We start from the raw sequence: 13,429 nt of genomic DNA on the forward strand, positions 1-13,429 counted from the left end.
AAAACCCAAACTGCATGGGAAGTACTTCACAGAATCAACAACTGGGATCTCAGCTTATTGAAAAGTTTTTGCACATCAAAAGAAACCACCAACAGAGTAAAAGGAAAATCTATGAATTGGGGAAAAATTTTAGCCTACTGCCCCTCAGACAAAGGACTTCTATCTAGAACATATAAAGAATTTTTAAAAATCAGGCCCCCCTAAATTCAAAGACCCAATCCAAAAATGGGCATCTGAGATGAATATACACTTCTCAGATGAAGAAATTCTAATGGCAAATAAATAAATGAAAAAATGTTCAACATCATTAGTCATTTGAGAAATTCAAATTAAAACAGCACTGAGATTCCATCTCATCTCAGAAAGAATGGCTATAATAAAGAAATCAACCAATAACAGATGTTGGCAAAGGTGTGGGGAGAAAGGAACCCTACTCCACTGATGGTGGGAGTGTAGAATGGTGAAACCACTGTAGAAATTAGTTTGGAGATTCCTCACAAAACTAGGATTGGAAGTCCCACTTAACCCAGCTATTCCCCTCCTGGTTATTTTCCCACAAGAATTGAAAAAACATCATACCACAGTGCCCATGTTTATAGCAGCACAATTTGTCATAGCTAAATCTTGGAAACAATCCAAATGCCCATCAACTGGAGGAATGGATAAAAAGATGTGGTATTTTTATACAATGGAGTATTACTCAGCTATAAAAAAGATAAACTCAAAGCTTTTATAGGGAAATGGATGCAACTAGAGACCATACTCAGAAGTGAAATGTAGGACCCACATATGTAAACATCATATTGTCTCCCTAGTGTAAGAACATTAAAGAGTAAATAAAACCCAAAATGTACATAGATATTAAGAAAGGGCAAGAAATTGCTCAAAGAAGAAACAATTGGGATGAGAGAAAGGAGAAAAAGAAAGAAGAAAGGGAAAAAATATATATATACAAATGATAGCTCAGATAATTGTACTGTTGATGTCTAATGGTTTATTGAAATGAACAGTTAATGTTTTATTTTTTGACCAATTTTGCATGCTTATATCTGGTAATCTAACAACTAATTTGAAGACAACAATGTGCAATCTAACAACCACTGTTGAATTCCTATTATCTTGTTTGGTGAAACTCTGTATCATTTATAATTTTTTGTTTTTATTTATTATTATCTTTAATGGATTGATCAATTTTGCATTCTTACATCTGGTAATCTGACCAATTTCAATGAAGATAAAAGTATGTAATATAACAACCACTGTTAATCCCTATCATTTTGTTCTGAAACCCTGTCTCATTCTTATTGTTTTGGCTTTGTTTAGTCTTTGTCTATGCTGTTGGCATTGTGCTATTGTTCTTTTTAAAAATTCTCTTAAAATAAAAAAGAAGCTGGCCATGGCAGGAAAGGGCTCTGAAAGGGAGTGTGTGGAGGGCAGCAGCAGTAAAGGGCCTGCGTGGAGGATGCACAGGTGTCCACTTTGTAGATATCCTTCAATCTGCTCATAATGGCTCTTGCCCTTTTCTATGTGTTGCTATATCTCAAAATTTTTTGAATTTTATTTTCTTCCTTCCATAATAAAGAAGATGAAGTGATGAAATCTTACCCTATGTAAAGCAGCTTTGGGGAGAAAACATTCTAAAGCTAAAAGACATGACCAACTAGGAGAAATATTTACAATACACATAACAGAGTTAATCTCCCCAGCAAAGACAGAGCTGCTAGCAATTGAAAAGAAAACAACCAATTAATCACAGAAAAAGTACAAATTGCTTTAACCAGAGGAAAAGATGTTCAGCTTCCCTTATGATAGAAGAATGCTGATCTCAGAATCCTAAAATGCCATTTGTCACTCTATGACCAGAGAAAGTTTACATCTGGCAATGAACTGTGGACAGGTTCCTCGTTAACACTGGGTTTGCTGCCTAGGGTTCCACATGCCCCGTGTCTCCACATACACAATTATAAGCCATGCTACCAACCTGTTAAACCAAATATGTTCCATTCTCCTTTTCTGGCAAATGTGCCTGCATGATGTTGAGGAAGCCCAAGTTTGAGTTTAGAATTCTTGCACCTCTCAGACTTCCTCACTGAAAGACAGCTGGGCCCACCCTAGCTTAGAGCCCATCTCGTTCACTTCCTAGGTCATATCATAGGGTCCCCACACCCATAGCCAGATTCTCAGCCCACACCATGGCCTCATGTATGCTAGGCAAGCCCTCTGCACTGACCTACATTCCCAGATCCCTGAATTTGTTTTTAATTGGAGAGGGCACATAAGTTTACTGCTGTTGATGGTCTGAGGTACTACTACAACTGTTTAGTTGTGTCAGAGCTGAGGAGTTGGGTGGCTGTGACATTTAAAATGCTTTGTCTAATTGGCCCCAGCCTAAGCCAGGCAGAGGACAGGACTGAAGGAAGTGACTTCTGTGTGTCCCACCCCACAGCACTTGGTCAGAGGCGCTCATCAGGAAAAACTGAAGCAATTTATTGACCAACGGTTGGATCATCAGAAAAATCTGTTGAAAGAAAGAAAGAAAGAAAAGAAAAAAGAAGAAAGAGAGAGAGAAAGATTGAAGGGTTACTCACCCCTTTCCCCAGGCAGGCAAGTGCAGGGATCACCTTCTCCTGGGCGATGCACTGCAGGATCCGGGGAGCCCCGTAGAGTCCTCCCATGCAGGAGGCCAGGGAGGAGATGTACAAGCCCAAGAGGAATAGGAAGCCCACTAGGGACACCTGTGTGAGACAGCAGTTTCATCGTCACTGTGGTTTGGCTCCTGAATTTCCCACAGTCCTTGCGCTAAATGCTTGGGAGGCAGTGGGACATGTAAGTAGAGCCTAGTAGGAGGTGGGAGGGGAGGTCTTTAGGTCATTGAGGGTGTGCCTTCAAAGGGGAGTGTGGATCTCAGTGCCTCTTTCATTCTCTCCCTTTCCCAGTCCCTCCCTCTCTCTTTTACTGGCCCGAGGTGAGCAGTTTTACTCTACTATATGCTCTCCACCGTTGCCGTTTAGCATCCCTATTAGAGGTACAAGGCAATCCCATGGACCACAGAATGGAATCTCTAAAACCATGAGCCAAAACAAACCTTTCCCATTTATAAGTTCATCATCTCAGATAATTTGTTATAGTGACTGAAAACTAACATAATCATTCAGTCCCAGATCTTGTGTCTACCTCTTTCCACTCCCCAGCACTCACCCACCAACGCTCCACGTAAGTCTGCACTACACCCTCTAGAGTCAACCTCAGCTAGATTTCCCACTCCCAGCCCCACAGCACTTCATTGCATTATTGCAGGTTAGCCCACCATCTCAGATGGGCTACATGGTGGCTCTCAAATAAAGCTGGCATCAGACTCATGTACAGGGCTCAACAAAACAAGATTTCCCCACCCTTAGAGTTTGGGATTCAGGTGGGGCCTGAGAATATAGATTTCCAGCAGGTGCCCAAGTGACACTGATGCTGATGGGCTGTGAGATCCCTTGGCCAACAACAGTACCTACTGGCCTCCTGTGTCTGAGCTCTGCCTCTCTGGACCACCTTTTTGGCTTCTGCCAGGATGACCTCTTGGACTCAGATCTGATCCTCAGAATGGTTCTCACTGGCCTGACAAGCTCTGAGACCTGTCTAGCTCCAGATTCTGCACACACAATCATGGGCAAGCATGATTTCTCTGCCTGCTAGATCTCTCCGACCACATTCTTTGTTTACTTAGTGTGTATTAAACTCCTAAGTGGGCGTCAAGTCTGCACAACCCTCGCCTCCGCCAGGAGGCCCTCCCTAGCACCCCGACAGTTATGGTTGCTCTTCAGTGCTCCACAGCACCTCCACATGATGCTGGGATAGCACCTGTATCACTGTCTCCTCTGCCCAGCCACAGGCTTCACTTAGGCAGGTCTCCTGTCTTGTTCATTCTTGTGTTCTTGGTGCCCAACATAGGTACATAAATGATGAATGAGTGAGTGAATGAACAAATGAATGGATGGATGGATGGATGGATGGATGGATGGATGGATGGATGAGATCCATGACCAGATTGGCCACAGGCACCAAGAGATACAGCAAGAGAAGAACGCTGTCCTTGCAGCCAGCTTGCAAAAGATGAGCACTGCTGGCCGGACAGTGGTGTTCCAGGCCAAGTGAGGAACCCCCCTCACACCTCCAGCCAGCCCCTGCCCACACCAACAGGTAAGCTTCTTTTTTTGGTTACTTGTGGTGTCCTCTCCATTACACCATCCTTGAGGTACAGTGACCAAGTACTCATTTTTCCAGATACTACAGGTAGGTTAGAAGAATTTTTACTTGTGTCAGTTACACACTCTTGACAAATCCTCTCCATGCCCCGTTTTTACTTCCTCTCAATGCAGAGGATCGATGTCACACAGGCCCCTGGCTAGACCCATTTTCTGCATCAGAAATTACCACTGGAATAATTTCATGAATCCTGCATCGGTCAGGATTGTTGGTTGGAAAAAATACCACTTAAAAATATATTTGTGGGACACTAGTGGGTCACAGAATCACCAGGGGGCTAAAAGATGAGACTTGGAGAGGGGCAGGACTGAAGCCTAGGGACCCCCAGGCTCCTCACCAGGGTACAGTCGGCCAGGGCTCCTCCAGCACCCCTGTGACCTTGCAGACGAGTTCTCACCTCTCTGTAACTTTGCCTTATTCAGCACATTTTGAGCATCTGATGGCCCAGCTTTGATCCTGTACCTACCGGGCTGCAAAGGGACAGGCAAGAAAGGTTCTGGTTCTTCAGCTTCTGAATATTAAATGGGGATCTCACTCCCTTCAAGGCTGTGCACCAGGCTGAGTAACCCCAAACAGTCAGGGAGACCAGAGGGTTGGTGGCACATCAAGGGCCCACCTGCTCTGTGACTCAGTGTGGACTGCTCTTCCCCAAATGCGTTACCTCACTCTTACCCCCATGAGCCTCACCTGTCTCCTTCCTTCAATGCCATGGTTTTCTTGGGTTTGTGCCACTACCCTCCTTCACGTACCACTGTATCACTGCAAGAAATTCATGTCAGCTGGACATCAGCTGAACATCCCATCACTTTGCGACTTGGATGGCATTTTTGCTATTTCCTTCCCTGTGGGGCAGTTAATTAGGCTTGCAACTTATCCCACCTACACACCAGGAGCTCCTTACCAATAGACCTGAGTCACGCCTGTCCACCCCCAACCCTGCAGTACCTAATAGAGGCAGCAAACAGGGATCAGCAGCTGAACAAGTGAAGCCTCATAACTTTACATGGTCTGTGCCCTCCAGGTCTTATAAAACTACCAGATAAACCGGTCCCATGATTTCTCCCTCACCCACTTGGAGATGTGATCATTCATCTGTGACCTGTGTTTCTGCCTTCTCTGCCAAGTGCATCCTATGTTGACTTGTTTAAAAAAAAAATCTGTATGATGATATTTTATCAAAAGCAATTTAAAAAATTAACTCAGTAGTTCTCTTCTCTGGCTTTATATACAAATCAACCCAGAGGTGTTTTTTTCATTATCGTGTTGAGTGGGACACAGATGTTGATTTTTTTTGTTGTTGCCCAGATGTTGATTTTTAAAAAGCCCTTCAGGTAATTCTAACAAGCAGCTAAAAGAGTGCTGCTGGGTATGGTATATTCTATCAACTGCATCTATCCCTCAGGGGCTTCTTTAAGAGAGGCAGGCATGGTGTCTCTTTGTGGAAATTTGACTTCTTCTAGCCCAAAAGGCTGTATGACCATCCCTCAGTATCCTTGGAGGATTAGTTCTGGAACCCTGCAGATGCTGATATCCAAGGTGCTCAAGTCTCTTTTATAAAATGGCACAGTATTTGCATGTAACCTTCATACATCCTGCTAGGTGCATTAAAAAATCTCTAGATTTCTTATAAACCTTATGCAATATAAATGCTATGTAAATAGTTGCTCTTCTGTATTGTTTAGGGAATAATAATGAAAAAAAAGTCTGTCCATCTTCAGTACAGATGTAATTTTTTCCTGAATGTTTTGAATCCACATTTGGTTGGGTAAATGGATACAGAACCTGGAAATATAGAGGACTAACTGTATGTTTGTGTTCATTTTTCTTTTCCCCCGTCTGCATCCTTCTGGTGCTGAACTAATCTCAGGAACTCAGTGGGTCTAGGCTCTGGGAGTACGTGACACTAGTGACTTCATCCATGGCCACCTTCCACAGACACACCCTGGGACTTCTCCAGAACCCTTGGGGCTGATGTCAGATGGGGAATTGCCCAAATATAGTGACTTGTTTATGTACAGTTTGTCAGTTGTGTTTAGAATGAGCTGTTCAGTTACTGCTTGTTATATAAAACTATTTTCTGAAAAGTAAGTGAAATGTCAGCACACACATCTAGACAAATTATCAAAACTGTTCTGTCTTCACTCTGCTTGAATCTCAGCTCTTCTTTTCTACATGTCATCCATCCATCCATCCATCCATCCAGGAAGTACTTCCTGAGGATGATCATATTCCTGGCATGGATCAGGCATTATGAATACAACAGTAAACTATGCAGCTCTGCTCCCATACCTCAAAAGATTTAGTCATTTTCTTACTCATACTGTACTGAAAATTATGTGCAGTAGAAGTAAAAATGAATATTTATTTGAATAAATGCATGTCAGTAGTTCTTTAAAAAGAAACTTTGATGCTTCTCCCATATACCTGTGTGCATCATCATGTAAAACTCTATCTTTCTAAAATATGATATGGGTGTGAACTACCCTCATTTCCTTTTTATTTCAGCAACTACTGATGAAAATAATTAATTATACTTCTCTGCTTTTGGTATATTATTCTAGCTCCCATTCTGAGCTTCAGCCACTGAGGGACTCCAGCAATTCACTAGCTTCTCCCTTCTCTTGAAGGACTGACTATATTATGATTTAGGTCTAGCATGTCCACCACAGAGTCTCATATGTTCAGAGGTAGGGCTTTTTGAAGGTGATTGGATCTTTGGGAGCACTATACTCATCAATGGACTGATCCATCGATGAGTTCATAGCTAAATGTGCTGGTAGGAGGTGAGGCCTGGCTGGAAGAGGTGTGTCACTGGGGTGGGTCTTTAGAGGGTAGATCTCCCTCCCAGGCCCTCCTCTCTGTGCTTCTGCTACCATGGGTTGAGCAGCTTTCCTCCGCCATGCCCTTCAACCATGCTATGACTGCCTTGAAGGCAGTCAACCATGGACTGAATTCTCCATAACGTGAGCCAAATGAAACCTCTCCTCCTTTGAACTGTGAGTGTCAAGTATGGGAAAGGTGACTCCTACAGACAGGGTTTTAAAGCACTTGCAAGGGACTCATTCCACCTCATCTAATTCCTGCTGCCCCTTGATGTTACTAAGGAGTACGCTCTGCAACACTTACAAGGCCAGGAATAGTGAGGCAATATCTCAGCATCCCTTTGGTGCTTTCCTTCATCATATTTCCACAAAGACATGAGTTTTCCGACACCTCCTTCCTCCATAGATTACCAATACCTCAGAGTCAGTCAAGTTTTCCCTCTCCTCCCACTGGACAGCCATTCTCCATAACGAGGCAGAAGCTGCTCTACTTCCTGAAAGGCCACGTTGTGTCCATGCCTTGAGCAGGAGACAGTGCAACTGGGCTGGTGAGTGGTGCTGAGCAGACGACAGGGATCCCTCACCAGCCACAAGCCTGTCACTCCCCACCTTCACGTGCCTGGCTTCTGCCATACTCCCCAGGTCCTCTTGGATATGAGAAGCCATAACCAGAATGATTAGAGCTTACGCTGGGGGATTTTCCACTTTTTCTTTTCCCACAAAAGATACTTTTTAGGTATTTTTCCTACTTTGTTTTTATTCCACTAATTAGCAGGTCCCAGGGTTCCCAAGGTTCTTGGTCCTTTTGATTTGTAATAAACATCCATTTCCTGGACTGTACACAAGTTTATTTTGCAATGTTATTTAATCTATTTAATTCCTACTAATACTGATATTTACACAATTCTCTACATTTTTGAATAATATTTGGATTAACTATTTTGGCTTTTCCTATTCAATTAAACATGGCAGTTTTGTGAAGAGAACATGTGTCCTAAAATAAGTCTCTCTCTGGAGAGTATCCCCATAAGGAGTATGGGGGTGTTCAAATTCAATAAGCACAAGTGATAAGCTAGGTATTGTGATTTCCCAGGTTACCTTAGAGCCACTGCAACATACTAAAGATTGTTAAAAGCATCATATTACTGAGACTGACAGCCAGGAACTAGGAGAAAATTCCTCCGAGTTGGGGATGAGAAGTAAAGAAGCTTCTTGGAGACAGCATAGGTTAGAAAGACAAACATTTCAAAATAGACAGAGAAGCTGCCAGAAACCCAGAAAGGAACACATGAGCTGATCAGTGGCAGATCAGTGAAGGGGACCCAGGGCAGCCTGGGGCCACCAAAGAGCACAGCTGTGAGAGGAAGTCCCTGAGAGGAAGAGAGGAATGCACTGGGGAGATGCAGGTGAGCCAGCCCTGAGCGCGGCACATAGGGATGGTAGGTCTCCACATCTGAAGGCAATGGCAGGGCACCGGCTGGATGAGGCCTTGCTTCTTCAGGGGTCCAGATCACTCAGAGATGCGTTGGCTCAGAACTAAGGCCACGGCAAAGATGTGAACGGAGCTGACTGGCTTATTAACCCAAATCAGGGGGGTAGGTTGTGGCAAGTAGAGCCCCACCCCCCGCATGGCCCTCCAGGCCACACCTGTCATTGTCCACGTCCGCTTAGCACCGTCATATGGGGCCCCACTGACTGCCCGAGTGTGGTCCCTGCCATTACGGCTGACTCTGACCCAAGGAGGGACACTGGACAGCAGGAAAGGGCAATGGTGGGACAGATCCTTGCAGAGGGGCTGGAGAGGCAGGAGAAGGGCAGGGTGCTGTCAGTTTGGTGTTGTCCTGGTTGGCTCTGTCACTGGTCACTTGCTTCCTGTATAAGCTTTAGTTTGTGACTGAGAATCGAGTTCTCATGCACACCTCCCACACATCATGGAGAGGCCTGGCTCAGCAGTGCAGCGCCTGGCCAAGGGCTCGCCTACCTATCTCCCTGTTGGGACAGGCAGCACACATAGCAAAGAAGGAGCGCACTGTTCTCTGGTCTATTATTGGGTGTGGAATTTCTTTTCTTTCGTGCTGTCTTTGGGAGATGTTTTTACCCTACAGCTGTGTGGCTTTCCTTGGGGTATAAGATCACCTGCCCTGCCACACGCCCACTTGGAGATTTTGCCTCCTGTCTAGATCAGTCTGTGATGGGTGAAGGGAGCTCTGTGATGGAATCTCCTAGAAAGGAAGGAAGCAACTTTAGGAGGCAGAGCTAGCCAGCCTCATGTCACAGACAAAGAGCAAGCAGTTTCCCTGGTCCCCTGATCCTTCTGAAGCCAGGCACGGTGGCACATGTCTATAATCCCAGCACTCTGGGAGGCTGAGGCAGGAGGACCGCAAATTCAAGCCCAACCTGGGCAATTTAGCAACTTACAACACTCTGTCTCAAAATAAAAAATAAAAACCAGGCTGGGGATGTAGATAGAAGGCCTCAGTGGTAGAAGACCCCTTGGTTCAAAATACCCAGTACCACACACACATAAAAACAAAATAAAAAGATCTTTCTCATGTCTGCTGCTTCCTGAGGCCTTTAGTTTCTCTAAGGCAGTGAGTTTGCACTCTACCTGGAGGAAGAACCTTCAGAGGTAAAATTCTAGATGTGTAGATGCAAATGATCATAGGTTCCTTGCTGAGAGCAAACTCTGTGACTTGGGGGTCTGAGACCTTAGCAGTGGGTGTCAGTTCTCCCACTACCTTTTAAAACCTACATTTACTAATGTCGAGACCTCTGAAAACAAATAACACCTTTACTTGAGGGGCTACGTGCCCTAAATAAAAACCTGTGCTATTGTGGAAACCAAACGCATCTCTAAAGAGTAAGTTCACGCCCTCCTGCCCACGTGGCCACAAGCACTGGCCCTCTGTGAAGACCAGCAAGCTGCTTGGCAAAGCCCTCCTCCCGCCTGGAGGAGAGGGTGCGCTCCGTCTCAACAGGAGCAGGAGCCCTTGGGAGTTAACCGTAAGAAACCTCCGCAACCGACTGTGCCTCTCGGGAAATGACTGCTAGTTTACAATCCACTTTTCCTGCAGGTGTTTAAGAGAAGGCAGGAGTTTTGGGGGATTTTCAGAGAAAGTATGGAATTCTCATAGGCTTAAGTTATGCCAAACTAATGTCCTTGATGTCCCAGGACCTCTGGCTCACAAAGGCGGCTAAGGAACAAAAGAAATTTGCTAATCTCCTGGTGGGGTGTGTGCCCTAGGAACAAAGATATTACTGCCAAATCAAGCCAGAGTTTCAGAGACTCTCCGGAAAGCCAGCGGAGGCAGGGCGGGGGTGTCCTTCCCGCTTCCCTGTGGGCCCTCCTGGTCCTGAGCTCCTCTGTCACATCCACCTCCCGGCCCTTCTCTGTCCCACAGCCTCTTACTTGCTTCTCATAACCAGCACTTTCTGTTCACACCAAACGTGAGGCTGTTGGCAGAAATGCAGAGCTCAGTGAGCTGGGAACTTGGAGTGACCACGTTCTGTTGTGGCCCCCACCTTTAGCGTGAAGAGATGTCCCCATGATCTAGTCACCGCACTCGTGGGGGGAGAGGTACCATGCCTGCTTACAGGGATCCTGAAGCAGAACCTGCACATTTCCTTCATCTCTGCCTCCCCAAACCTTCAGTCCAGCTAAGACTACATGGATTCCAACACAGGACTGCAAGGGGAGGTATCTTGTACCAACAGGGACGAGTCAGTGACCCCAGCAGATGGAGGCTTCTGGCCTCGAAAAACTACCCACCTTTTCGGCTATGAGGAAGTCGTAGCGAAGGGCCTCTCGGGTGCAGATGGCACCGAGCAGGAAGGTAAAGATGATGTACAAAAACCACCTGCAAAACCCAAGCACACAGTAGAGCTTCCACCTGCCCTCGTCCACCCCAAGCCCACCCCCTCAGCCTTTCGCTTCCTTTGGAACTTGTCTCAAAATTAACCCAAAGCCTGGATAGGAAGGCTGGCCTGGGAGGACACTGCTTGTGTCCTTTCTCTCCTGCATGGTTCTTAGCAAAAAGAAAAAGGGATACCATTACTGTTTTTTTTCCATCCTAAAGAAGAAAAACATACAAAGGGTGTTGGGGGTCAAAAAGTGGGGGTCTCAGTTCTCTAATGAGGGTTTGGGCCAGGGCCAGTGTTGACATACAGCCCTGTACCCTCCCCTCCCCTAGCAGAAGAAGCTGCCAGTGATCTTTTGAGCCTGGAAGGCTGCTGGTCTGTGGGTCACACATAACGGAGCAGGACCAAGTACAAAAGGGCAAAGCGGCAGCCAGGCTCTGCCCCAAGATGCCCTGCAAGCGTGCACCAGTCACATGGTCCTGGTGGTCTTTCTACTCCCGCCGGGGCAGTGAGAGGATGGCCCGGCTTTCCCTTGGCTCCCAGCTATGACCAAAACCACGCTGGATTCTCAAGTTCCGCCTTCTTTTCTTTCTAACACTCAATTCTCAATTCCCTGTTGCCTTTATTTTCCTCCCAATGTCACTGCCTCATTTTGCACAAAAAGGCCCTGTGCCCTGTGCCCTGTGCCCTGTGCCTGGCTGGTAGCAACACTGCCGTTGCATAAGCTAAGAGCAAAGTTGGTGTCTGTGAAATAAATCTATTACCATTTTTTAAGTCTTACAGTCAAAATAACATAGGCACTTTTAATTTCTCAAGTCACGGCCATGTCTATGATCTCACTGCCTTACCCCACCTACCCAATGAAGGGCAGAGAAGCTTCCTTCCTCTTATGGTACAGAAATAAAAACAAAAGATTCTAGAAGGTCAGAAACAGACCAAGGCCACCCAGCCCGCTGGTGAGGGTAGCACAGTAGGAACTGAAGCCCCAGAGGCCTGACAGCCGTGGGGGAGTCCAGGGCGGAGGTGGCCTTGGGCTTTTGCTCTGGGCCTTTACACTCCCTGTCTCCTACACTCCTGAGCACACATGGATCATTATCCGCATTTTATAGAAAAGGAAATAAAAGCTCTGAGAGCCAAGTGAATTGTCCAAAGTCACCCAGCCAATCAGCTGCGGAGCTGGGATGCAAGCCCTCCCGTCTGATTACAAAACTCTTCATCTACAGCTCCCAACACCTGCCCCTCCCCTGGGAAGTCAACAGTTTAAAAAAACTCCCCAAGTTCAAAATGAGGGTGAAGAAGGGGCAAGGGCGGCGAGTGGGAGGCCGAGGAAAAAGGAAAGAAAGGCTCCGGTCTGTGATCTGCATTAACGCCAGTCCTGCTCGGCAGCGTTCCCAGGCGGGAAGTATGAAAGGGCAGCGTCTGAGCCCACCAGACAGGAATTTTCCAGCCCGCCGACTGTTAAAAGGAGGATCCAAATATGAAGCAGATCAGCCACAGTCGGGGCACTCTGAACAAAAGGGGCAACCCTTTTGCCTGGGCTTTTCCCTCCCACTCTCCAGCACAGACGGAGGGAACTTACGAGATGCCAATGGCTGCCAGGGAGCCCAAGGGGATGCTGGCCGCGGGCTCCCGGAGGTCGCCTCCCATGTTGAAGCCCGCCATGACTCCTGAAAGGCACCCAGAGGGAGGTCAGGGTGAGTGGGGTGCTCCCAAGCCACTTCCCCACCCCCGTCTGGCCACCCTTCCTCTCCTCCAGGCCTCTCCTGAAAGCTCCCTCACAGCCCTCCCCTCTGCAGCTCCGGGTTCAGGCCCTTTCGCATCTCCCCTGGCAACTGAAGAGGCATCTGCGTGGCCTTGAAAGGGAGCTTTGTGGGTCGGGGGATGCTGAGGGGGAAACTCTCCCAGCTAAGGAGCAGCTCATCACCCTGTGCCGACTACAGAGGGCAGGGGAGGTGACTGTAAGCCACACGAGGTCCCCCTGTGCCTGCTGAGCTCTGCCTTCCCAGCGGGGACAATGCCCAGAGTGGCTCCGCGTTAGCAGCAGAGGCATTTAGCCTTCTGCTCGGCTTGTCCTTGCCTCTACTGCCCACTAACTACACGGGGACTTCAAGTGTCCTCAGGGTCAGGTACCATGTCCAGCAGGACCAGACATTAAAACAGCCCGAGGTCCCACGTTTAGCAAGCAGCAAAGCTACCATTCAGTGCTGGTCTGTCTGGTTCTGAAAGTCTGTTTTTAATGCCTCAGCTCTAACACTTCAGGGGCCTTGCTGAAAGCCCCTGAGCAAACTTAAAAAAATATCCCTGATGCAGCCAGTGCTGTATCTCCTCTAGCCCCCAAGAACACTAAAGTAAATGAGTGAATCCATCGGGGCAAGGGACCAACAGCACGGTGGGGAGAACAGATATCCTTCTCCATACCTGGGGAAACCTGCAGAAATGACAGGACAATGTTCTCTGAACTCAGAACGAAGATCCAGCCCGCAAGGGCTCTAACA

The 13,429-nt window shown here is 46.8% G+C and overlaps 1 protein-coding gene across 1 annotated transcript in view; it reads right to left on the bottom strand.

Moving 5' to 3' along the window:
- Positions 1–13,429, bottom strand: part of Slc12a8 (solute carrier family 12, member 8) — a 147,066-nt gene that overhangs the window by 34,295 nt on the left and 99,342 nt on the right. Inside the window, exons 7-9 of the mRNA XM_005386546.2 lie at positions 12,514–12,601; positions 10,846–10,933; positions 2,589–2,735 (exon numbers count right to left, since the gene is read on the bottom strand). Of these exons, the coding sequence (XP_005386603.1) occupies positions 2,589–2,735; positions 10,846–10,933; positions 12,514–12,601 (323 nt within the window). The remainder of the gene's footprint in view (positions 1–2,588; positions 2,736–10,845; positions 10,934–12,513; positions 12,602–13,429) is intronic.

Source organism: Chinchilla lanigera, unplaced genomic scaffold (assembly GCF_000276665.1).
Source record: "Chinchilla lanigera isolate Chin_1 unplaced genomic scaffold, ChiLan1.0 scaffold00026, whole genome shotgun sequence".
Taxonomy (NCBI): Eukaryota; Metazoa; Chordata; class Mammalia; order Rodentia; family Chinchillidae; genus Chinchilla; species Chinchilla lanigera.